Source organism: Amblyraja radiata, chromosome 1 (genome assembly GCF_010909765.2).
Source record: "Amblyraja radiata isolate CabotCenter1 chromosome 1, sAmbRad1.1.pri, whole genome shotgun sequence".
NCBI classification, from domain to species: domain Eukaryota; kingdom Metazoa; phylum Chordata; class Chondrichthyes; order Rajiformes; family Rajidae; genus Amblyraja; species Amblyraja radiata.
In genome coordinates, this window is record NC_045956.1 from 162,470,872 (window position 1) to 162,496,006 (window position 25,135).

The window sequence follows — 25,135 nt, forward strand, 5'->3', positions numbered from 1 at the left end:
TAAATTCTGTCTGACATTTTTTTGCCTATTCCGTTTGCCTTTCCATATCCTTTGGCGATGAATTGATATTGTCCTTGCTCTTTCCCACAACACGTTTGGCTATGTTAACAAATATTGAAATTTTATTCTGCTTCCCATCTCCAAGTTGGAGATATTAGATATATGCTGGCGTTTTAGTATTTATCCATTGGGAACATCACAATGTACCCTCCTGCAGGTTATAATCATTTGGAAAATATTGATGTTGATAATCACTAAATACAGCAAATGAACTGTATCTTTGGGAAACGGTGATCTAAATTATTAAACATTTATTTTGGTACCTTTTTATTTTAAAAAATAACGTATTATTTGCTTTGTTCTGGAATTGGAAGATTAAATCTAATTAGTTGCTGAATTAAAACAATATATATATGATGAATTTCATTAGTGTGTTCTTGTTTCTTTTTTAGATTCGAGATTCTGGGGAGAGGCCCAGTAATGAAGAGATCATGCGCTTTTCTAAACTATTTGAGGACAACCTTACACTCGACAATTTAACCCGTCCTCAGCTGGTTGCACTTTGTAAATTGTTAGAGTTGCAGTCGATAGGAACCAATAACTTTCTACGATTTCAACTCATTATGAAATTGCGTGCCATTCGTGCGGATGACCAGGTAATATATTTATGAAACTCCTGAAAAATCCATGTAGGTTTAAAAAAAACTTTTAGACAAATGACTTATTGTTGTTAGGTTGCATTTCAAAATGTAAAATGTTGGATTCACTAAGCAACGCAGTCCAAAACTGCATAGGTTCTTGATATTAAATTATTCTTTGTATATTAATGATTTGGACAAAGGGATTGCAGGCTTTGTGGCCAAGTTTGTGGATGATACGAAAATAGGTGGAAGGGCAGGTAGTGTAGAGAAAGCAGGGACTGTGCAGAAGGACTTGGACAGGTTGGGAGAGTGGGCAGAAAAGTGGCAGATGGAATATAGTGTAGCAAAGTGTGGAGTCATGCATTTTGGTAGTAGGAATAAAAGCATAGACTATTTTCTAAAAGAGGAGAGTATCTAGAAATCGGAGGTGCAATGGGACTTGGGAGTACTGGTGCAGGATTCTCAAAAAGTTAATCTGCCAGTCGAATCAGTAGTAAAGAAAGCAAATTCAATGCTAGCATTTATTTCAAGAGGGCTTGTATACAAAAACAGATATAATGTTGAGGCTCTAAGGTGCTAGTAAGGCTGCATTTGGAATATCATGAGCAATTTTGGGCACCATACGTGAGGAAGGATGTGCTGGCTCTTGAGAAGGTCCAGAGGAGGTTCACAAGAATGATCCCAGCAATGAGTAGGTTAATCTCTGATGAGCGTTTGTCAGCACTAGGCCTGTACTCGCTGGAGTTTAGAAGAATGAGGGGGGAGGAGGGGGGGGACCTCATTAAAACATGTAGAATAGTGAAAGGCTTGGATGGAGTGGATGTGGAGAGGATGTTTCCTCTAGTGGGAGAGCCGAGGACTAGAGTTCCGCCTCAATTAAAGGACTTTCTTTTAGGAAGGAGATGAGGAGAAATGTATTTAGTCAGAGGGTGGTGAATCTGTAGAATTATTTGCCACAGAAGGCTACAGAGGCCAAGTCTGTGGATATTTTTAAGGCAGAGATAGGTAGATTTTTGATTAGTACATGTGTCAGAGGTTATGGGGAGAAGGCAGGAGAATGGGGGTAAGGAGGGAGAGATAGATCAGCCATGATTGGAATGGCGGAATGGCCTAATTCTACTCCTATCATTTATGACCTTATGAGGTTCCAGTAAATGTTATTTGGTTGATGAAGGTGTTTGGCTGATGGCATCCACTGGATTATACAATTTGAGATTCATGCGTGTGTTGTTTTTTAGATCCAAGAATGCTTACAATATTGATGACAAACTAAACACAAATGTCCAAATCTGTATTTTACTCATCCAAACTAATTTAAATAAAATGTAAATCTTAATTCATTAAGATTAATGATGATTTGTAATACTTGAGTAATTACTTTGTGTTTAATTATTATTTAAAAATCGAAATTACAAATACTCAGATGAAATACAATTACATCAGATGAAATACAATTACATCAGATGAAATCTAATATTTATCATTAAGGATAGAACAGTACAGAAGCAGAGCAGACCCTCCGTCCATCAGTCTGACGAAGGGTTTCAACCCGAAACATCACCGATTCTTTCTCTCCAGGGATGCTGCCTGTCCCGCTGAGTTACTCCAGCATTTTGTTTCCATCTTAGTCCTATGATGTCTGTGCTGGCCATGATGTCAATTTAAACTAATCCCATTGTACGTACATGATATTAGTGGTTGTCTCTCATCCCTGCCTGTGCAAGTGCCTATCTGCCTCTCAATTGTTGCTGTCATGTTTGCATCACCACTCCCCTGGTTCTAGGTACCTGCTACTCTGTTCAAGAAAAACACTTATCTTGTAAAGATACGTCCTTTTAAACCGGGGTCGGCAACCTGCGCCCCGTAACCCGAAATTATCCGGCCCATAGGCGGATTTCTTTTGCCGTGATCATCCGGCTGGCCGAGCATCCTGTACCGCAACCTGCGCAAAACCTGCGTGCGTTCTGTGAACACGTTTAAGAAAGAACTGCAGATGCGGGGAAAATCGAAGGTAGATAAAAATGCTGTAGGAATTCAGCGGGTGAGACATGCAAGGATTGCATGAGGCTGCCTCACCCGCTGAGTTTCCCCCAGGATTTTTGTCTACCTTCTGTGAACACGTGATTTGATGCCTGCCATCCAGGGATCCATGTGTACATTCCCCCTCTCCCCAGAATGCTATTATGAGATATCCACCCCAGGGAAAAGCACTCCATCTACCCCTCTCATTAATTTTATATACATCTATCTGATCATCCCTCAGCCGCTAACGGTCTCAAAAAACATTCCAAATTTGGTCAACCTCCTTCTTGCTAATATCCTGTAATCCAGGTCTCCAAACCGTTCCTGCAGTGTAGTGACCAGAACTACATGTAATACTTCAAATATGGCCTAACCAAACCACAGATGAAACATGACTTCCTCACTTTTGTACTCTAATGTCCTGACCGATTGAAGGCAAGTGTGTATTTGCCGCCTTTACCACCCTATCCACTTGTTGCTAATTTCAGGGACTGGAACCCCAAGATCCATCTGTAAATCACTGCTCAGGGTCTTGCCATTTTCTGTACACTTTCCTCTTACATTTTGCCTCAAGTGCAACATCTCATACTTGCTTGGATTAAACTCAATCTCCCACTTCTCTCCCCATATTTCCAATTGATCTATATTCAGCTGTATCCTTTTACAACTTTCGCCACTGTCTGCAACTTCAATTTTTCTGTCCTGCATATTTACTAATTCACCCAAATTTCATAAACTAGAGTTCCCAGCACTGATTGCAGAACATCACTGGTCACAGACCTCCATTCAGAGAAACCTACCTCCACAACCATCCAATTATGAATCAAATCTATCGTGTCTTAATCAGTTGGTTCAGCCTGCCATGAATTGAATGCTTTACTGAAAAATACGTTGACAACTTCCACTCATCTACTCTTACAGTTATCTTTACCTCCTGACAAAACTGATCCAAGTTCTTAAGATATGACCATTCCCACACAAAACCATGCTGACTATCCCTAATAAGTCTATGCTTTTCCAAATGTGAGTAAATCCCTAAAAAGCATCTCCAATTATCTCCCTACCTCTGATGCCGGGCTCACTGGCCTATAATTTTCTGGTTTATCCCTATTGCCGTTCTTGAACAAACTAATGCCATTAGCTATTCCACAAACCTCTAGCTCACAGATATAAAGAGCTATGTGAAGGTTCCAGCAATTACCTCTCTTACCTCTATCAACAACCCTCGATAGGTTCCATCGGGCTCTTGGGAATTATCCACGTTTAGGTTCTTCAAGGAACCTAACATCACTATCTTGATATGAACATCATCAACATATCCTTCCTTGAACCTGCTAACCTCCATGTTATTTTTGGTGAATACTGGTGCCATGTACCTATTTAGTATTTGCCTGCTTTATCTGGCTCTAAGCATAGATTCCCTTTCACCCACCCTCTTGATTTTAATGTATGTGTAAAATGCCTTGTGGTCTTTTTAAACCTGCTTGCCAAGGGCATTTTGTGTCCCTTTTTATACCTTCAGATACCCTGTTTATGTTCTGACCTGCTTCCTTTACATTCCACAAGGTTCCTATCTGATTTTAGCTTCCAAAAACAAATTTATGCTTCTTTTCCTTTTGCACTAAACTTGCTTCTATGGTCCTCCGCGTTTCTACCAATTGCTCTCCATAAAACTTATTTGGATCATGTACAGTTTCGACAGTGCTGTCATAGCCAATTGTAGCCAATGATCATGGAATTAACAAAGGCCCGATAATTTTGAGTCTGTTGAAATAACAAGGTTTTGTTTGGTCCCATGGAATATGGTTCAGAAAGTATCATGTATTTAAAAACCCGATCAAGATTGTCGCATCAGATTGTGAACATTTTTGAGATTGAACAAAATCATGAATTAGTATAAACTTGGTATTTAAATTGACATTATTATTATTTGTGAAATCTGCACCAAGAGAATTGTCCTGTTGCATATTGCCATTTACTAGTATTTTGTGGGTCCACTGCCTTGATATGACGTCGGCAGGTGATTTGTAAAACCCAAAGACGATGGGTAAACATGCAACCAAATTATGATGGCATACATTTTAGAAAATAATGCAGTATAAAACTGTTGAAACAAATTGCAAGGCTCCTTACAAAAAGAACAGAAGTTCAATCTCCGTCATAACATTCTGCAACTTTTATATCAAGCCAAGTCCGAGTAGAGAAAAAAACTGCTACAGACAATAAAATAAAAGAAAGTATCTTCTGATTTCTAACCAGTGCACATATTAAATCTGATCCCATTGGTATTTCTGTTCATTCTGTCCTCGCATGTAGTAATGCAAATCAGTTGCATTGTTTTTGAATAGTTTAATTGTATTCTCTTGTTCTGTTTTGTTGGTAGTTAATTGCAGAAGAAGGAGTACAGACACTGAATGTAAATGAACTGCAGGCAGCCTGTAGAACTCGGGGGATGAGGGCACTTGGAGTGACTGAAGAACGTTTGCAAAACCAACTCAAGCAAGTGAGTGAGCAAATGAAAATTTAATGTTATGATTTGGGACCCAGGCACGTAAAAATGAAACCATGTGAAATGTATGTGATTATTAAGGCATTAATGTATTCCTTCGCCCATTAAAAGTGCTTGAGAACAGTTGAAAATCATTGATTCAATCCTATTCAAGCCTTGCCCTCCAGTATCCATGGATTATTTTTGATGTTTTTGGGCTCATAGGAATTTTACATTACGATATTTATAACACTTCTATCTATTTCAATACTAGCATATCTCCCTGTAGAAAATGAAAGATCAAATATGCAGATGGTGGAAATCTGAAATAAAAACAAAATACTGGGGAAGCATAGCAGGTCAGGCAGCTCATTCTACCCAGATTTGTTTTGCCCACCTCTTTCCCCCAGTTATTTCAAGTGAACTTGTCTTTTTTTTCCCAATTCAGATGAAGGGTTCCAGATCTGTGATGTTAACTATTTCTTGTTCCACTAATGCTGTCTGACCTGCTGAATATTTTGTGTGTTTTATTTTTTAATCTCCATGCCTTTGAACTATGAAATTCAGTTAACGCTACTCCTGGTACTACTGCCCAGAGCTCCTTAAAATTTCTTGTGGAGAGGATTTTTTGCAATGCATCATCTCCTTATTCATTAGTTTCATTTTTAACAAAGTACAGAACATTAGTATATCATTAATAGATCTTTAAAAAATGACAGCAAGATGGAACCCCTGAGAGAATGTTTGTACAAAGGTGAAGTACGAAGGTAAGCTCGCCAAGAATATACAGAAGGATGGTAAAAGCTTCTTTAGATATTGAATGTTATCAGAAACAGATTAGTAAAGACAAAGGTGGGTCCCTTGAAGGCAAAAACAGGTGAAATTATTAATGGGGAACAAGGAAATGGCAGAAGAGCTGAATAGGTACTTTGGTTCTGAATTCACTAAGGAAGACACAAGCAATCACCCAGATATACTAGAGGACAGAGGATCTAGGCTGACAGAAACTGAAATAAATCTGCATTAGGCGAGAAATAGTATTGGGTAGACTGATAGGACTGAAGGCTGATAAATCCCTAGGGCCTGATGGTCTGCATCCCAAGGTACTCAAGGAGGTGGCTCTAGAAGTTGTGGACGCATTGGTGATCATTTTCCAATGTTATACAGATTCAGGATCAGTTCCTGTGGATTCCTAATGTCATCCCACTTTTCAAGAAAGGAGCGAGAGAGAAAACGGGGAATTATAGACCAGTTTGCCTGGTGGTGGGGAAGATGCTGGGGTCAATTATTAAATAAGAAATAACGATACATTTGGATAGCAGTAAAAAGATGGGTCTAAGTCAGCATGGATTTATTAAGGGGAAATCCTGCTTGACTAATCTTCTGGATTTTTTTTGAGGATGTGACAATTTTTTTGATGGATGAAGGAGAGTCAGTGGATGTAGTGTATCTGGACTTTCAGAAAGCTTTTGATAAGGTCCCACACAAGAGATTAGTGTGCAAAATTAGAACACATGTTATTGGGGGTAGGCTATTGACATGGATAGAGAATTGGTTGGCAGACGGGAAACAAAGTAGGAATAAACAGGTCCCTGTCAGAATGGCAGGCGGTGGCGAGTGGAGTGCCGCAAGGCTCGGCGCTGGGGCCGGAACTATTTACAATATATAAATGATTTGGATGATGGAATTAAAAGTAGCAATAACAAATTTGCAAATGACACAAAGTTGGGTGGCAGTGTGAACTGCGAAGAGGATACTAGGACTTTGCAGGGTGACTTGGACAGGTTGAGTGAGTGGGCAGGTGCAGTATAATGTAGATAAATGTGAGGTTATCCACTTTTGTGGCAAGAACAAGGTGGCAGGTTATTATCTCAATGGTGTCAGATTAGGAAAGTGCAACGAGACCTGGGTGTCCTTGTACACCAGTCACTGAAAGTAAACATGCAGGTAGAACAGGCAGTGAAGAAAGCTAATGGCATGTTGGCCTTCATAACAAGAGGAGTTGAGTATAGGAGTAAAAAGGTTGTTGTACAGGGCCCTGGTGAGACCACATCTGGAGTAGTGTGTGCAATTTTGGTCTCCTAATTTGAGGAAGGACATCCTTGCTATTGAGGCAGTGCAGCGTAGGTTCTCAAGGTTAATCCCTGGGATGGCGGGACTGTCAAATGAGGAAAGATTGGAAAGACTGGGCTTGTATTCACTGGAATTTAGAAGGATGAGGGAGATCTTATAGAAACATGAAATTACAAAAGGACTGGACAAGCGAGATGCAGGAAAAATGCTCCCAATGTTGGGGGAGTCCAGAACTAGGGGCCACAGTCTAAGAATAAAGGAGAGGCCATTTAAAATTGAGATGGGAAAAAAAAACTTTTTGACCCAGAGAGTTGTGAATTTGTGGAATTCTCTGTCACGGAAGGCAGTGGAGGCCAATTCACTGGATGAATTTAAAAGAGAGAGATACTCTAGGGGCTAGCGAAATCAAGGGGCATGGGGAGGAGGCAGGCACAGGTTACTGATTGTGGATGATCAGCCATGATGATGATGGCCTGTTTCCGTGCTGTAATTGTTATATGGTTATATGGTTATGATCACAATGAATGGCGGTGCTGGCTTGAAGTGCTGAATTGCCTCCTCCTGCACCTATTTTCTATGTTTCTATTATGTTGCATACTTGAGTTTCGAATATTAATTCTTGTAGATTCAGTGAAGCAGTAGAGGAACAAAGAAATACTATGAATTTTGATTTTAATTACCATCTACATATCCAAAGGCTCGTTGAGAAGTATACCAAATAACACCAGCACTGAAAAACAGTCTTTTTTTTGTTTAATGCGCTTCATCGTTCAACTAAGGGCATTTTTCCTTTTATAGTGGCTGGATCTGCATCTAAATCAACAGATTCCAACTTCACTGCTACTGTTGTCCAGAGCCATGTTTCTTCCAGACACCCTTTCACCAGCTGATCAACTTACAACAACTTTGCAGACTTTGCCAGAGAGTGTGGTAAGTTCTTTGCTGAATGCACTCAAGGTAATCTTTTTGTGGGTTTGCTTAAAATTTCAATCGAAATTCACTCTAGTGATGCACCATGGACACCGGGTCCACACCAACCATCGATCGATCACCTGTTCACACTAGTTTTATGTTATTCCACTTTGTCATCCACACCCTACACACAAGGAGCAGTTTATAGAGACCACTTAAACCCACACTTCTGGAATGTGGAAGGAAACTGGATCGAGCCCCATGCGATCACAGGGAGAACATGCAAACTCTCCAAGCACTTAACATTCTGATTTTTTTTTAATTGCCTGCACATTTTTAAAAAACTTTTATTTGCATGCAATAACTACACAGAAATACAGAATTCTTGATTAAAGATATTGCACATGATCAGATCCACGTGTGCAAGTTGTTTAAACTGTCTATCAAAGATTCATTACACCAATGGCGGTACAGGTTTTTTAGTTTAGAGATACAGCGCGGAAACGAGCCCTTCGACCCACCGGGTCCGTGCATTAACACTATCCTACACACTAGGGACAATTTTTACGTTTTCCAAGCCAATTAACCTACAAACCTGTACTTCTTTGGAGTGTGGGAGGAAACCCAAGATCTCTGAGAAACCCCACGCAGGTCACGGGGAGAACGTACAAACTCCGTACAGACAACACCCGTAGTCAGGATCGAACCCGGGTCTCCGGCGCTGCATTCACTGTAAGGCAGCAGCTCTACTGCTGCGCCACCGTGCTGCCCGTAGGATAATGTTAATGCACGGGGATCGCTAGTCGGTATGGACTCGGTGGGCCAAAGGGCTTGTTTCCGTGCTGTATTTCTAAACTTTAGAAAATGGGGAAAAATCAAGTGCCATTGGCATGCCTTCATAATACAGCCGATAAATCATTTGAAAGCTTTCAAAGGTATTTCAACTTTTTGAATGCACCCCTTGTATTTGGAAGCAATCAAAAGCTATTTGAAATCAATGATAATTTAAAAAATGCTCAAAGTGCGAACATAGGTTAAAACAAAATAACAATAAAGATTTTTTGAAATCTTTTTATTGCCCTAACTCACATTTATAAGACCACCTTTCAAATGATTGGGTTAGTGGATGCTGGGCCATAGTTTAGTTTGGATTCAGCAGGCACCCTTCCCAGTGCAAATACAGGGAATTGCAATGTTTATGCTTGGTTCTGAACCTGGTAATAATAATAATAATGGATGGGATTTATATAGCGCCTTTCTAATACTCAAGGCGCTTTACATCGCATTATTCATTCACTCCTCAGTCACACTCGGTGGTGGTAAGCTACTTCTGTAGCCACAGCTGCCCTGGGGCAGACTGACGGAAGCGTGGCTGCCAATCTGCGCCTACGGCCCCTCCGACCACCACCAATCACTCACACACATTCACACACAGGCAAAGGTGGGTGAAGTGTCTTGCCCAAGGGCACAACGACAGTATGCACTCCAAGCGGGATTCGAACCGGCTACCTTCCGGTTGCCAGCCGAACACTTAGCCCATTGTGCCATATGTCGTCCCAATGGTAGGGTATTGCTGGGAAATGTCAGAGTGCTACAGTGTGGAAACAGGCTCTTTGGCCCAATTTGCCCACACCGGCAACATGTCCCAGCTACACATTCCATTTGCCTGCGTTTGGTCCATTTCTCTCCAAACCGGTCCTATCCGTGTACCCGTCTAACTGTTTCTTAAATATTGGGATAGTCCCTGCTTCAACTACCACCTCTGGCAGCTTGTTTCATGCACCCTCCATCCTTGGTGTGAAAATGTTACCCCTCAGATTCCTATTAAATCTTTTTCCCTTCACCTTAAACCTCTGGTCCTCGATTCCCCTACTCTGGGCAAGAGACTCTTTGCATCTCCTGATCCATTCCTCTCATGGTTTTATACACCTCTATAAGTTCACCCCTCATCCTCCTATGCTCCAAGGAATAGAGACCCAGCCTACTCAACCTCTCCCTATGGTTCAGACTCTCTAGTCCTGGCAACATCCTCGTAAATCTTCTCTGTACCCTTTCCAACGATATCTTTCCTATAGCATGGCGCCCAGAACTGAACACAATACTCTAAATGCGACCTCGCCAACATCTTATACAAGTGCAAACTGACCTCCCAACTTTTATACTCAATGCTCTGACTGACAAAGGCCAATGTGCCAAAAACCTTTTTGACCACCCGATCTGCCTGCAACTCCACCTTCAAAAAACCATGCACCTGCATTCGTAGATTCCTCTGCTCTACAACACTCCCCAGAGCCCTGCCATTCACTGTGTAGGTTCTGCCTATGTTAGACTTCCCAATATGAAACACCTCACATTTCTCTCTTAAATTCTATTAACCATTCCCCCGCCCACCTGGCCAATCGATCAAGATCTTGCTGCAAATTTTCACATCCATCTTCACTATCTGCAAAATTCCATTTTTGTATCATCTGCAAACTTGCTAATCTTGTCCTCATCCAAATCATTGATACAGGTGACAAACAGTAATGGGCCTAGCACCAAATTCTGAGGCACACCACTAGTCACAGGCCTCCAGTCTGAGAAGCAACCTTCCACCATCACCCTCTGCTTCCTTCCATGAAGCCAATTTTCTATCCTTTGAGCTATTGCTCTCTTGATCCCATGCGATCTACCCTTCCAGAGCAGCCTACCATGTGGAATCTTGTTGAATGCTTTGCTAAAGTCCATATATACAACATCTACAACTCTGCCCTCAACAACCTTGTTGGTTGCATCTTCAAAACATTTGACAAAAAAAATCAATCAGAAATGTCTGTGGTGTTCATCCAGCAAGTTTAGAACTTGCATATTTATGTGAGAGTTCTGCACATGGTGAATAAGTGCTGATTATATTGAGACTGCTGGCAAACCTGAGTAAGTTTGGTCCCATTGGAATTATCACTTAATGGTTTTAAATTGTTGAGGGTGCAACTTAAAGCAGTTCCTCACTTTACTGAATTATCCAAGTAGCTACGGACTCCACATGATGCTTTGCAGACAGAGGTCCTTTAACCTTAAGTTGTCAAGAGTCAAGAGTTTTATTGTCTTGTCTTGCTGATAGGACAATAAAATTCTTACTTGCTGCAGCACAACAGAATATGTAAACATAATACATAACAGAAGATAAAGTTCAATGTGTCTATAGACCAAAGACCATATATAGTGTGTCAATAGACCATAGACCACCTTTGACAGAACATTTGTAGATGTAATATGTATACTGCATTGACTGTTCCAGTGGTTTGACTCCCTTCGTGCATTATTTTATGTAGACAAAGGAAGCTCAAGTGAAAGTAGCAGAAGTTGAATGTGACAAGGTTGATAACAAAGTCAAATTAGAAGCAACATTGCAAGAGGAAGCAGCCATCAAAATGGAGAACCAGGAGCGAGAGATGGAGCGAATGGCAGAAGCCGCTGAGAAAGCTAAAGAGAGCTTGCAAGTTGAAGCCAAGGTAGGTGTATTTTAAAACATCTTGTTAGTACCTTAAGATTTTACAATAATGGTTCTCACAATTGTTGACAAGCACACACTTTGCGGATTGTAAAGGGCATGCAAAAATGCTGAACTTTTCAGAAATTGAAAAGCATGTGATGAAAAGTGGTTGAAGTTTGATAAAATGTTAAATAGAGTATCTAATTTCACCTCAATCTGTTGAAATTCACAGCACAAGCCAATACACGAGTCACGATTCTGAAGAAGGATCCAGACCTGAAACCTTGTCTGTCTATTTCCCTCCACAGGTGCTGCCTGACCTGCTAAGTTTTTGTGTTTTGTACACATCAATATAGATTGTTTGCTAGTGCAAACCAAACCTCACCCCAGAATGGCAGAGCTTAAAAATCGCAGAAGCTGAATTTTGCTCTGGAATTTTATATTTCAGCATTGTGATTCAACACAACTGAGATGTCAACATTTATCTTGGAGTTGAAGACTTTGATTGGTCCCATTCCAGAGTCTTGAGCATAAATTCTCGGCTGATGTTCCAGTGCCCTGCTTGCAACGCATACTTTTGCATCGTTGAAAGTGCTAAATCTGGCCACTTGGGTGGCCATAAAAGATCTTGCTGCGTTATTGAGATAGCAGTTTATCTTCTGCTTTGGCCAATTTATCCCCCAACAAAATAAAGGAGGAATGTGATAATGACTGGGCAATTTGGGGTAACCCGTGGCATTTGTGAGAGAATGGTGTATGAGGGTGGAACAAGGCAGATGGAATATGATATGGAAAAATGTGAAACTATTCACTATGTTGCATACAGCAAAAGACAAGTTTTTTTCAATTATTTGTCTAATGTCAATGTTCAAGGGGATCTACGTGTGCCAATACACTAATCACTGACGGCTACTATGCAGGTGCAATGACTGATTAAGACTCACCAGGGATGGTGCGTTTGCCAATCATAGAATTATACAGCACAGAAACAAGCCCTTTCCGCCTACTTCGTTCATGGCAATTATGATGTCTACCTCTGCTCATCCCATTTGCCTGCATTAAGCTCATCCCTCTACACCTTTCCTATCTAAATACCTGTCTAAATACCTTTTAAAAACATAATAATGTTACCTGCCTCCTTCACCTCTTTCCCTTCCAGATATCAAACGGTCTGTGTGGAGAAGAAAAAACTTGCTTCTCAAATCTCTTTAACTTTCCCCTAAAACCAGTATTATCTCAGTCTCCAATGAGAATTAACCCACTCCATCCAACTTTCCTTCTCACTATAGCCCTCCATTCTAGAAAACGTACAGGTGAATCTTTTCTGCACTACCTCTATTGCTTCCACATCCTTCCTGGAGTGTGGCTGATATGAGGATGCTTCAGATGAGGATTGATTGAATGGAGTGGAGACGCAAGGAACTGCATACGCTGGGATCATGAGCAAGACAATGTGCAGGAGTAACTGAGTCGGGCGGCATCTGGAGGAAATGGGTGGGCAGCGTTTCATGTCGGGACCCATCTTCAATCTGAATAAGGTCTTGATTCGAAACATCACCTATCCATTCCCTCCACAGATGCTGCCTGACCTGCTGAGTTCCTCCAGCACCTTGTGTTTTGAGTAAAGTGGATTGCGTTTTCTATAAGAACAAAATTCTTTGAGTAAAGTAGATTGTATTTTCTATAAGAACAAAACAAAATCTTTGCCCTACTCTCCTCTCCCCCCCCCCCCCCCCCCCCCCCCCCATGCATGATGATCATCGATCACCTATTCGCACAAGTTATTTTGTTACCCCACTTTCCCACAGACTGGGTACAATTTAGAGGCCAAGTAACCTATAACTCACATATCTTTGGGATGTGGGAGGAAACCAAAGCATCCAGAGGAACCCCACGCAGTCACAGGGAGAACTTTCAAATTCTACACAGCACCTGTGGTTAGTATTGAACCTGGGTCTCTGGTGCTGTAAGGCTGTGCCACCCAAGTCTTAAGAATGTTTTGGTGTTTAGGACTGAGATGAAGATGAGTTTCTACTTTCAAAATTCTCTACCCTCGAGTGCTGTAAAAGTGATGTTAATTCAAGACGCACTTTTCTGGTTCTTAAGAGAAATGTGGAATATAGTGAAATGGTTGAAATGTGACAGTGAATTCAAGATAAACTTTGTACTTCGTAAATGACAGAAGGTCTGAATGACAACTTCCTGCTCCTACTTGTGTATTTATAGATACTTTTAGATACTTTTTGATGGCAATAACTCCTTTATTCAAAGGTTCCTCATTGCTTGTTACAATTGGAAAACATGAGAGATGCTTAAATAAAAACATAATAAACTTTCACTTTCCAGCTGCTCCTTCATTCCTGTCAATTATCTTAATTGTGTGTTTTAGAAAGAAGTAGAATCAGCAATGCATCTGGAAGCAGCAGCTGTCAATGTGAAGGAGAGCCAAATCGCTGTTGATACAGATCAGGAATTGGCTAAGGTTGACCTGGCAGTACATTCTGAGACCTTGAAAGATACAGCCCCAGTATTAGAAGGAATAAAGGTTTGTTTTGAAGTAAAGGTTGGCAGTCCACATTTGCAGTCATTTTGTCATCTTCAATCAAAAGCGTATTTGTTGGCATTCTTTCCAAAAAAATTCCAAATCAACCTCGCCGGGGGAAGAGGACATGCAATTATCATTCAGTGAATATCATTACAGCTTTTGTGGATGTTAGCTCTATTTTTACTTTTATAGATTAAGATTTTGAACTTTTAAATGTGAAATGTTCTTTGATCAGAACACATTTCTCATCCCATTTTCTCAGCTGAAGTAATCGGTTATGGTGTTTTATGTATGCTTCAATTTGTTAAAGTACATGGAATTAAATCAAGTATGTTAATTTGTTAAACCCCCAGAGAAAATTAATTTCTGTTTTTATTTTTAGGTTTAAGTTCGAGAAATGTGAAGCCTTTACAAAATTACTGAGTGGTAGAATCTGAGCATTATTTACTTAATGTGTTTGTTAATGCAAATGTTAGTGTGAATTTATATTCTGAAAATAATGTATAAGCTAGGCTGATGAATTTCATCAGTTAGCAACTTTTGAATGAAAGAAGTGTTCAATGTGGAGCCTGTTTGGTTAGCGGTGGGTATGTGCATTGAAGTATTGAGGCATCTGGTTTGATCTGTTAGCTAAGATCATTTTCCTATTTTTGATCAGGAAGAGCTAATTCATTGATTGCTTCAATTCCTGATGATCCAATAGTAATTGTTGTCCCATTCGGAGGTGTAGATTTAGGAGAGAACACTGTTGTCTCCCACTTCATATTCTTGAGCAACAGACTGAAGAATTATGAAGTGTTGGACACTATTAGTGGAGATAACACCATATGCTGTAAATGTTCAGCTTAGAGAGCCTGTAGGAAGATGTAAAGAAGATGCCGGAGTAACTGTTCATTGTAAAGGTGGCTGTCAATAAGCCAGTTCGGTATTCCGAAAAATGCAAGGAGTCATGGGATTTGTCAAAGGTCATTTGAGAATTTGATAAAAAGCGAACGGGGTGCGTGGTAGCGGAGAGAGAGGGGGCAGATGCGAGTGGAAGACGGGGAGAGACGGTGAGTGGTGGGGGAGAGAGGTTTCAGTTAGACAGACAACCATTGGTAAAGCCTTGGCTCGTTGCTTCTCGGAGAGTCGAGAAAATGTCCTCAATCGAGAGAATGCAACATCAGAACTTCGTTGTCTCGACCGCGCTGGAGATTTTCGCGGGGACATGGAACAAATGGCCTAAAGTTGCCTAGACTTTATAGGTAGTGACCTATGACCTGGGCATGTGCAGTCGAAATACCGAACTTGGATTGACAACTGTGACTTGGTCTGAGATTTCTTGCACCTTTGTCAGCATTTAGGACTTTCTTAACTACAGAAATGAAGGTGACCGCAGGCCTTGACTTTTAAATATTTAGATTCTTACAGGCATTACCGTTTTTCATTTAACTGACGGGCCAGCAATTGGTCACTGATGTTATTAACTGTGATCTGTTGGGATCATTGAACTTGGCATGTCTAAAAACAGAAGCTCAAATAGTTATGAACTTCATCACATTGATGGACATGATTGGTAGAGTAAGTGGTACTGAAGTTTTTCCTGGAAGAGCTATACAGATGCACAAAAGGAGAAGGCCACCAGTTGGCAGGTCACACATGGCTTTAGATTGTTCATTGTGAATATACCGTTCAAGTGCTTTTTATGATCTGAACTGGTCATCGTTATATGCATGGACAGGAATGTGAATCCTTCACTGTGGTTAATATCATCTTTTGCTCTTGAGCTTTTTAACTCATTTTTTTAATCAAATATGAGCAAAGCAGATTGTTGAGAGGACTATCTTAGATTGGTGATGCAGAGTCTTAATGATTTGCAGGAACCAGATGAAGCCGAATATATTGTTCTAGATGTTGGAGCCAAATGGTGTTTTGTTTCCTCCCAGCGGTTTTGTCAGGTGCACATTATTTATAGCTGATGATTTAATCTAATGAGTGCCCGTAAGAGGTTACAGCCACGAGGTTTGGATATAATTCATAGGATTTTTGTTCAGAAATGTTCTCTTAATAGTCTAACAATTCAAATTAATTTTTCAAACTTAATTTTTTGTAATTAATCTTTTTCTAAAGCACCAATATTATTTATTTTAAATAAATTTTGGGCTGAGGAGCCTTCCACTCTAATGTTGTCTGTTAGTGAGGTCCATCATTTAAAGGAGAGCTGTTCCATTGATTATCGATGTGATGAATTTAATGGCATTGGGCCATTTCAGCTACACTTCTATTTGTGTTTTCATGCTGTCACAGTTTGACAAATGGCAAAGATATCTACACATCAATGTTCGGTGAATGTCTCTGTACTATTGGCATTTAAAAAAAATAATTCTGCAATAACATCTTTGTGCGTTCTCTATCTGAAGAGCAGATTTATTTCTCCTGGTCTGGAAGATGTGTAACATGCTATTTTTGGTTGGTTACATTTAGAGATGTTTAACAGCTGTTGTACTCTATCTCAACAGTGTTCTGCATCTGCTCTGTGTTTTCAACGACGAGGTTGACAATGGGAATTCGGTGTGGGAGATTTCAGTAGTGTGCGGCAGTGTGTATTAAAATGCTTTTATACAAAGCAAGATGGAATATGATAGTTGCTATTAATTTATAATTTTGTATTGTGAGACTATTTCTGGAGTATTGAGTATTCAATTGAGGAGGCAATGATTATTCTCTTTCAATATAGAGATGCAGAACAATTTACAAGAATGATACATTCACCGTAATTCATTTCACTGCACTTTATTGTGTATGTGATGAATAAATCTGATTGATTGATTGACATGGCTAAACTGTAAAACAGATTGTAAAGGTTGAACTACTTTGATTCCCCTGTGCAAAGAAGATTAAGGGTTAATACATTTGATTAACTTTTAATGCAATTGAGTTGTTCAAGATGATAATTGCCATTGATTGGGTAGACAATAGGTGCAGGAGTAGGCCATTCGGCCCTTCGATGTGATCATGGCTGATCATCCCCAATCAGTACCCCGTTCCTGCCTTCTCCCCATATCCCCTGACTCCACTATTTTTAAGAGCCCTATCTAGCTCTCTTGAAAGCATCCAGAGAACCCGCCTCCACTGCCCTCTGAGGCAGAGAATTCCACAGACTCACCACTCTCTGTGAGAAAAAGTGTTTCCTCGTCTCTGTTCTAAATGGCTTACTCCTTATTCTTAAACTGTGGCCCCTGGTTCTGTACTCCCCCAACATCAGGAACATGTTTCCTGCCTCTAACGTGTCCAACCACTTAACAATCTTATGTTTCAATGAGATCCCCTCTCATCCTTCTAAACTCCAGAGTGTACAAGCCCAGCTGCTCCATTCTCTCAGCATATGACAGTCCCGCCATCCCGGGAATTAACCTTGTAAACCTACGTTGCACTCCCTCAATAGCAAGAATGTCCTTCCTCAAATTAGGGGACCAAAACTGTACACAATACTCCAGGTGTGGTCTCACTAGGGCTCTGTACAACTGCAGAAGGACCTCTTTGCTCCTATAGATCTGGAGAAACAGTTTTATTTTGTGAGGCAATTGAGGGCAAGAGTTACGGTAGTCATCTAAAATCTGTGATCTGTTTATACCTCAGCCATTTTATGTACTTTCTGTTTGAAACTTTGGTTTGATTTCTTCATCACAATGCCCACTTGGCCCTTCTGCTCAAAGCAGTAAAACACCACTCTCATCAATCCAGTTACAGTGATACTTCATGTTAGGAATCATTTTACTAGTCATCAAGACGCACCACACAAAAAGGAGCCTTTCGGATCATTGAGTCTGTGCTGACTTTGAGTTTTTTTTCATCTATCTTTATTTAATTGCAATAATTTATACAAAATATACTACCTACTTAAACTAATCCAAAGAGTTTGGTTTATTATTTTTACGTGGACCACAATATTGTGAAAAGCTTTGTTCGTTTGCTTACCAGTCAAATCATTCTCTACGTTAGTACAACCATGCGCCTGTAAGAGGGAAACAAGTGTAGGCAATAATGGTAGATCCTTATTTGGGACAGCAGGCGAAAAGTTACCACAGGTTTTTGATATTTTGACCCGTTGAGTTATGCCCCTGTCCCACTTAGGAAACCTGAACGGAAACCTCTGGAGACTTTGCGCCCCGCCCAAGGTTTCCGTGCGGTTCCCGGAGGTTTTTGTCAGTCTCCCTACCTGCTTCCACTACCTGCAACCTCCGGCAACCACCTGCAACCTCTGGGAACGGCACGGAAACCTTGGGTGAGGCGCAAAGTCGCCAGAGGTTTCCGTTCAGGTTTCATAAGTGGGACAGGGGCATAACTCCACCACATAATTTTTTTAAATTATAATTTCCTCCTGATGAACTCTCCCCACATTCTGCCTCTCGCCCACACATCTGGGGCAATTTACCGTGATAATTAACTTACCAACTTAAATATCTTTGGGATGTGGGAGAACACCAGAGCACTCGGAGAAAAGTACACGCAGTCATTAGGACATTCTGCCAATTAAACACAAGTCACCCGAGGTCCAGATTAAATCCGTGTCTCTGGCATTGTGAGGCATCAGCTGCATGAACTGTGCCACTGCGTTGCCATGAAATTCTCTCTACCTCCTCTTCAAAATCATTGTTTTCTTTCTGAATTATGCTCCACAGTTTTGGGCAAGTTACTCTAGCTGGGACTAAGTTAGTGTTTTCTATACATTTCACGACAGCTCATCAGATCATTGATGCATATCATAGCAGTGGTCCTTCCACTATTGCTTGAGCAGCGCCAAAGTGCACAATTATTCATGTTGGTTATTTTCTTCCTTCTACTAATTTAACACACTGCCGTGCCTTTTTTCAATCCCATGGGCTTCAATTTTGCAAACAAGCCTAAAGTATATTATTAAATATTTTACTTTGTTTGGAAGTTCTCAAAATAAAACATCAAATGCACATCCTTCATTTGTCAATGTTATTTCATCAAAAAAGGTCTGTCAAGTTAGTTAAGCGTAATTTATCTTTGGATCCATATGTTCTTTATGAGTCTATGCTTGTTCTATTGGGTGCCTAGTTGTTCCTAGAATAGACAGATCTTGGTGGTTTTCTTTGGGGTTTTTTGATAACCAAATTGCAATGAAGTTCAACCTTTCCATTTGTTGTAGTTATAATTAAGAACACTCAGTCACCTTTTGATATAGACAATAGGTGCAGGAGGAGGCCATTCGGCCCTTTGAATCAGCGCCGCCATTCACTGTGATCATGGCTGATCATTTTAATACGATGAATTAAGAATTGATTAACTGCCTTCATGGAATGCAAAGCAGGAAGGGTGGCTGTTTTTTCTATATTATTTTGTCCATGTAAATTAATCAGTACATTCTCCTGTGAGAGTGGAGGCAAAGATCCAGGCTTACTATCATTTTCTTCCTGGCATTATGAAGAAAGAACCTGTATTTGATGCATCTCAGTCTTTTTTTGTGGTGGGAATGTGTTTCACTGTGTAGATTGCTTTTGGGTTATGAACAGAAGTAGGCTGGGTACAATATTTATTCTTGGACACATCACTAATAAAATTATTTATTTTCTTTGAATAGGTAAAGTAGAAAGTTGGCTAGGTTAAACAAGAAAGAAAACAACATTATGAAAATGTTAGTATAGAAGTTGGGAGGTCATGTTGTAGTTAAGACATTGATGAGGCCACATTCGTAGTATCGTGGTCACCATGTTATAGCAAATATGTTGTAAAGCTGGAAATGGTGCAGGGAAGATTTACGAGGATGTTACTAGGACTCGAAGCCTTGAGCAATAGAGAGGTTGAGCAGGCTAGGATTCTGTTCCTTGGAGTGCACAAGGATGAGGGGTAATTCTATAGAGGCGTACTAAAACATGAGAGGAATAGATTGGGTAAATGCACAGAGTCTCTTGTCCAGAGTATGGAAATCGAGAACCAGAGGACATAGGATTAAGGTAAGGGGGGAAACATTGAATGGAGACCTGATCTTTTTTACACAAAGGGTGTATAGAACGAGCTGCCGGAGGAGGTAGTTGAGGCAGGTACTATCGCAACATTTAAGAAATGTATAGACAAGTACATGGATAGGATAGGTTTAGAGGGATATGGACCAAACGCAGGCCGGTGGGACATGTTGGTCGATGTGGGCAAGTTGGTCGAAGGGCCAGATTTCCATGCTGCATGACTGGTTCTATAAAACCCACCTTTTACTCGTTTTCTAGTTTTCATCTGTTAATATTACTTTTTGATTATGCTGCACCTCTAAATGCCTAATTTTCTTTATTTTAGTATCATTCTGCTCTTCAGGATACTTGAGTGCATAACTTGTAGGGGTTGCCACTATCACATTATTAGTGGTGGTAGCCAAATCTCACACGGCAGTTCTTTAAAGGCTGACAGGAATAAATAACTTTTTTTCTTTGTGGGCTGTGTGAGATTAAGTTTTGGCCAAGATATGGAATATCTTCCAGATTATCTGAATAGTGGCAAACCCAGACATTATTTTGGCATATTATTCAAACACTGGATGCAGAAAATGTCACATTCCATTATGTTGAAGATAATAACAAAATTGATCACAAATTTCTTATAGCTGGAATGTTGCTACTCGTACTTTAAAACATTTTTATTGTTGCATTTTTCATTCATCTATATTCTTTGCCAGTAGCTGTAATTCCTTTGTAAATAAACCAGATAGTTGTTGTACTGCCATTTCTTAAACTGAAGCTGTCTCCTGCAAACCTAATCATCTTTTAAAAGTGTTTTTAATTTTGTTCAATTTTTTCAAATGTAGTTATCTCAATAATCTCATGTGAAAGTGTTTGTGGTTTCACTTATTAGAAGTATGAAATTTCAGCAAGTTATGGATGCAACAATTTTTGAACTCGAGAATCCAGAGGGAATTAAATGGCAATGTTCTCAAGATTATTTGCTGTAACAAGTTCTAAGTCATTAATCTTTTCAACTTTAAATTTAAATCTATGCTAATTTACCTGCATTACTTTTAGGGTGAAGAAATTACAAAGGAGGAAATAGATATGCTCAGTGATGCTTGCATAAAGTTGCAAGAACAGAAGAAACTACTAACTAAAGAAAAGGAAGAGCTGGAGGAATTAAAGGATGATGTACAGGAATATAATGAGGTATGAAAATACTTGGATTACTCATGCCTTTTCTCCATAAACTGTTCTGCATAAAATTTGGAGTATCCTGTTCAGTTTGGGTCGGCCTAGTGGAGGAAGAATTCCATTAAGCTGGAAAGAGCGCAGAAAAGATTTAAGGTTATGTTGCCAGGATTCGAGGACCTGAGCTAGGGGGAGAGGTAGGGCAGACTCAGGAGTACAGGGAGGGGTTATTTTATGGAGGGGTATAAAATCATGCTGGGAATGGACAGGCTGAATGCCCAGGATAAGGGAATCGAGAACCAAGGGGCTTGGGATTAAGATGAGAGGGGCAAGATTTAATAGGAAGCAGAGGGGCTAAACGTGGATAAATGTTACTATCTTAGATGAGGCAACAAATAGATGTGTTGGGCCGAAGGTCCTTTTCCATACTGTACGACTTAAAAAGTATTAAAGATTAATTTCTTGTTGCTTACCAAGAAATATACCGCACAAGCAGGCTCTAAAATGGTATAGCACATAGCCCAGTATTTATAGGTTAGCTAATGAGCTATCTGATTTTCAATTCTTGACTTGTGGCCTTGTAGATTGTGTCACGACAAGTGCACAGCCAAATGCATTTTAAATCGTGGTTTCAGCCTCTCCTGCATCCTCGCCCTCCTTTTTCTACAGGGACCTTCAAACACTTCTGGATGAAACTGTGCCCTCTTAATTGTAGAATTACTTTAAATCTTTGCCCTATTATAAGACCTTGAACCAATAAAAATAAGAACCTCTCTCCACTGTTATTAATAGTTTTTATGACTTTTATGTCTTGATTAAATCTTACCTCGGCCTCACTTTGAAAAAAAAAAAATGCTTTCCTTATAGCTTAAAATTCGGCAATGCTGGCAACATTCTTGTACGACTTCCCCCTTCATCTCGGCCAGCATTGTATCTTTTCTTTCTTGTGATTGTCATCACAGGGCACTTGCTCTGGTATAACTATTATTTTACATTGTTTGAATATAACCTCCTGTGTTATATGCCTTGTTCGCCCATCCCAAATGCCTTGTGCTTCTCCAGTCATGGATATCGTTCTGAATATGTTATCTTTCATGCTTTTTTCCATGTGGCCAATATTTTATTTTGTCTCAAACATCTTATTCATGCCTCCACATTTGTCCAATATGTTACATACCAGAATATAAAGGTCCTAAACGGAGCTGACTGGCCCCCAGGTACACAGCATCCAGGTAATTCTCCGTGCCACTGTGTTGGAAGCTCAGATTCCCAGTCATCAATTTTGAGCCCGTTCCTTGCTGCAGACGTGGTCGCAAGGAACCGCAATGGGGTCCACCAGGTCCCGCATCATGCAGCCACGGCACATCACGCGATCCTGCATCCCTACTTTATTTATTCCCAAAAACTCCTTTCAAAGACTCATAATAAAGTCATTGACCTGAAATGTTAACTCTGCCTCTCATTTCAGAGATGCTTGACCTACTGAGATCAGCACTTTTTTGGGCATTGTTCTGAAAGAACTTGCACTTTCTATTATGAATTACTGTTCTTTGTACATTTTTTTAAAAATATCTTTGGCTCAATATATTTTTACAAGCCCTTTCTTTGCCTTCCTACTTGCCATTTATCATTCAATCTTTACTTTCTCTGCAATGGTCTTTCTATAATATTGATCTGCTACCTGATGTGCAAAATTTCTTTAAGCATGGGGCGGTAAACTTTAGAAATTTGACCCTCTGAAAGCAGTACATTCTCAGTTGAAGTATATTCAAGGCTCTGAACAAAAGATTTTTGGACACTAAAAGGATTAGTGGATATGGAGATTAAGTAGCAAAGTGGACTGGAGGCATTGGGTGGTCAGCCTTGAATATTGCAGCAGTTTCAAGAGGCTTTACGGCCCATTACTGCTCTTTTCTGAACCTTTTTTTTCCTCTGTTTTGCTTTGTATTACCATATGCGTTTTGAAAAACACAGAACTTTTGATTTAGAAGATCCATTCTTTTTCCTTGTGGGAGCATTGTTGCACTTGCTCTTTCCCTTGTATACCTCCCACTGCTCTGATTTACTTACAAGTGGCATTTCCTTGGCCACTTTATGTTGAATCTCATCACAGCCAAATATAATGGTCTCTTTTCAAACCAGAACTTCCCTCTCTGTCAATCTGTCCTTTCTCATTATGACATAAAATTCAGCTGATTGCAATCACTACCACTAAAATGCCTTTTCAACTGATCAGCTACGTACTAAAACTAGGCCAGGAAGTGCCTTCTCTGGTTTCAAAGAAAGTTTCCCCAAATGCACTGTAAACATTCTGGTCTCCTTCTAATTCCCGATTTGATTTTTATCTGTGCTACCATCAAGATAATTCACGCTTCCTCCTTCTATCTAGCTTTTCATACATATGTCGTCCTCTTTCTTCTCCACCCCCTTCCCTCTTGTGCTTCGGTCATTTGATAATTTGGTTTTGGCCCTTTTAATCAAGATTGTACGTAGCCTATTTTATTTTTGTTTAACCCTTCTATTCGGTCAGAAAAGCACTTTAACCCAATGAACTGCTATTCGTATCCCCATATTCCAATAATAGTTATGTTATTATTTACAAATGTGTACCTCACCTCAGTTCATCTGCTTGATTTATTAGACTCAATTCAAACACTAATTTCAGCCTAATTTCAGCTTCACCTTGCTTCTCTTCCTTCTGAATCTATGTTGTTGCCCTTCAAGCTGGTCTAAACCTTCCATAATATCACTAGCAAATCACTCTGTGGTCTGAAGAAGGGTTTCGACCCGAAAAGTTGCCAATTTCCTTCGCTCCATAGATGCTGTTGCACCCGCTGAGTTTCTCCAGCTTTTTTGTGTACCTTCGATTTTCCAGCATCTGCAGTTCCTTCTTAAACACTCTGTGGTGTTATTGGCCCTGATTGTGTGAGAAACAACTCCACCAATATCTCTGCATCCAGAACTAACCTCACTGTTTCAGAATCTATAGCATTCTCTTGCACCCGCTCTGCTAGATCTGCATGCACTTTTAGTATACTATTTTTTTTTTTTTAAATACCCTCGAGCCAGGTTCACAATTAGAGAGTCACAGAGTGATATTGTGTGGAAACAGGCCCTTCGGTCCAACTCGCACACACCAGCCAACAATGTCCCTGCTAGCCTGCGCTTGGTCAATATCCCTCCAAACCTGTCCTATCCATGTACCTGTCTAACTGTTTCTTAAACAATGGGATAGTCCCTCAATTACCTCCTCTGGCAGCTTGTTCCATATACCCATCACCCTTTTATGTGAAAAAGTTATCCCACTGATTTCTATTAAATCTTTTCCCCTTCATCTTGAACCTATGTCCTCTGGTCCTCGATTCCCCATCTCTGGGCAAGAGACTGTGCATCTGCCTGATCTATTCCTCTCATGATTTTGTACACCTCTATAAGATCTCCTCTCATCCTCCTGTGCTCCATGGAATAGAGACCCAGCTTACTCAACCTCTCCCTAAAGCTCACACCCTCTAGTCCTGGCAACATCCTCGTAAATCGTTTCTAAACCCTTTCAAGCTTGACAATACCTTTCCTATAACATGGTGCATGGTTCAGTTATAACATAACTGAACACAATATTCTAAATGCGGTCTCGCCAACTTCTTATACAACTGCAACATGACCTCCCAACTTCTATACTCAATACTCTGACAAATGAAGGCCAAAGTACCAAATGCCTTTTTGACCACCATATCTACCTGTGACTCGACCTTCAAGGAACCATGCACCTGTACTCCTAGACCCCACTGCTCTACAACACTACCCAGAGGCCTACCATTTACTGTGCAGGTCCTGCCCTTGTTCGACGTCCCC

At 40.3% G+C, this 25,135-nt stretch overlaps 1 protein-coding gene across 2 annotated transcripts in view; it reads left to right on the forward strand.

Annotated features, from left to right (window-relative positions):
- letm1 (leucine zipper and EF-hand containing transmembrane protein 1) overlaps window positions 1-25,135 on the forward strand; it is a 66,713-nt gene that overhangs the window by 32,236 nt on the left and 9,342 nt on the right. Inside the window, exons 6-11 of one of the 2 annotated variants that reach the window (XM_033034496.1) lie at window positions 453-656; window positions 5,047-5,166; window positions 8,023-8,154; window positions 11,448-11,627; window positions 13,998-14,153; window positions 21,167-21,301. In XM_033034496.1, coding sequence (XP_032890387.1) covers window positions 453-656; window positions 5,047-5,166; window positions 8,023-8,154; window positions 11,448-11,627; window positions 13,998-14,153; window positions 21,167-21,301 — 927 coding nt within the window. The remainder of the gene's footprint in view (window positions 1-452; window positions 657-5,046; window positions 5,167-8,022; window positions 8,155-11,447; window positions 11,628-13,997; window positions 14,154-21,166; window positions 21,302-25,135) is intronic. The other variant, XM_033034504.1, reaches the window with a different exon arrangement.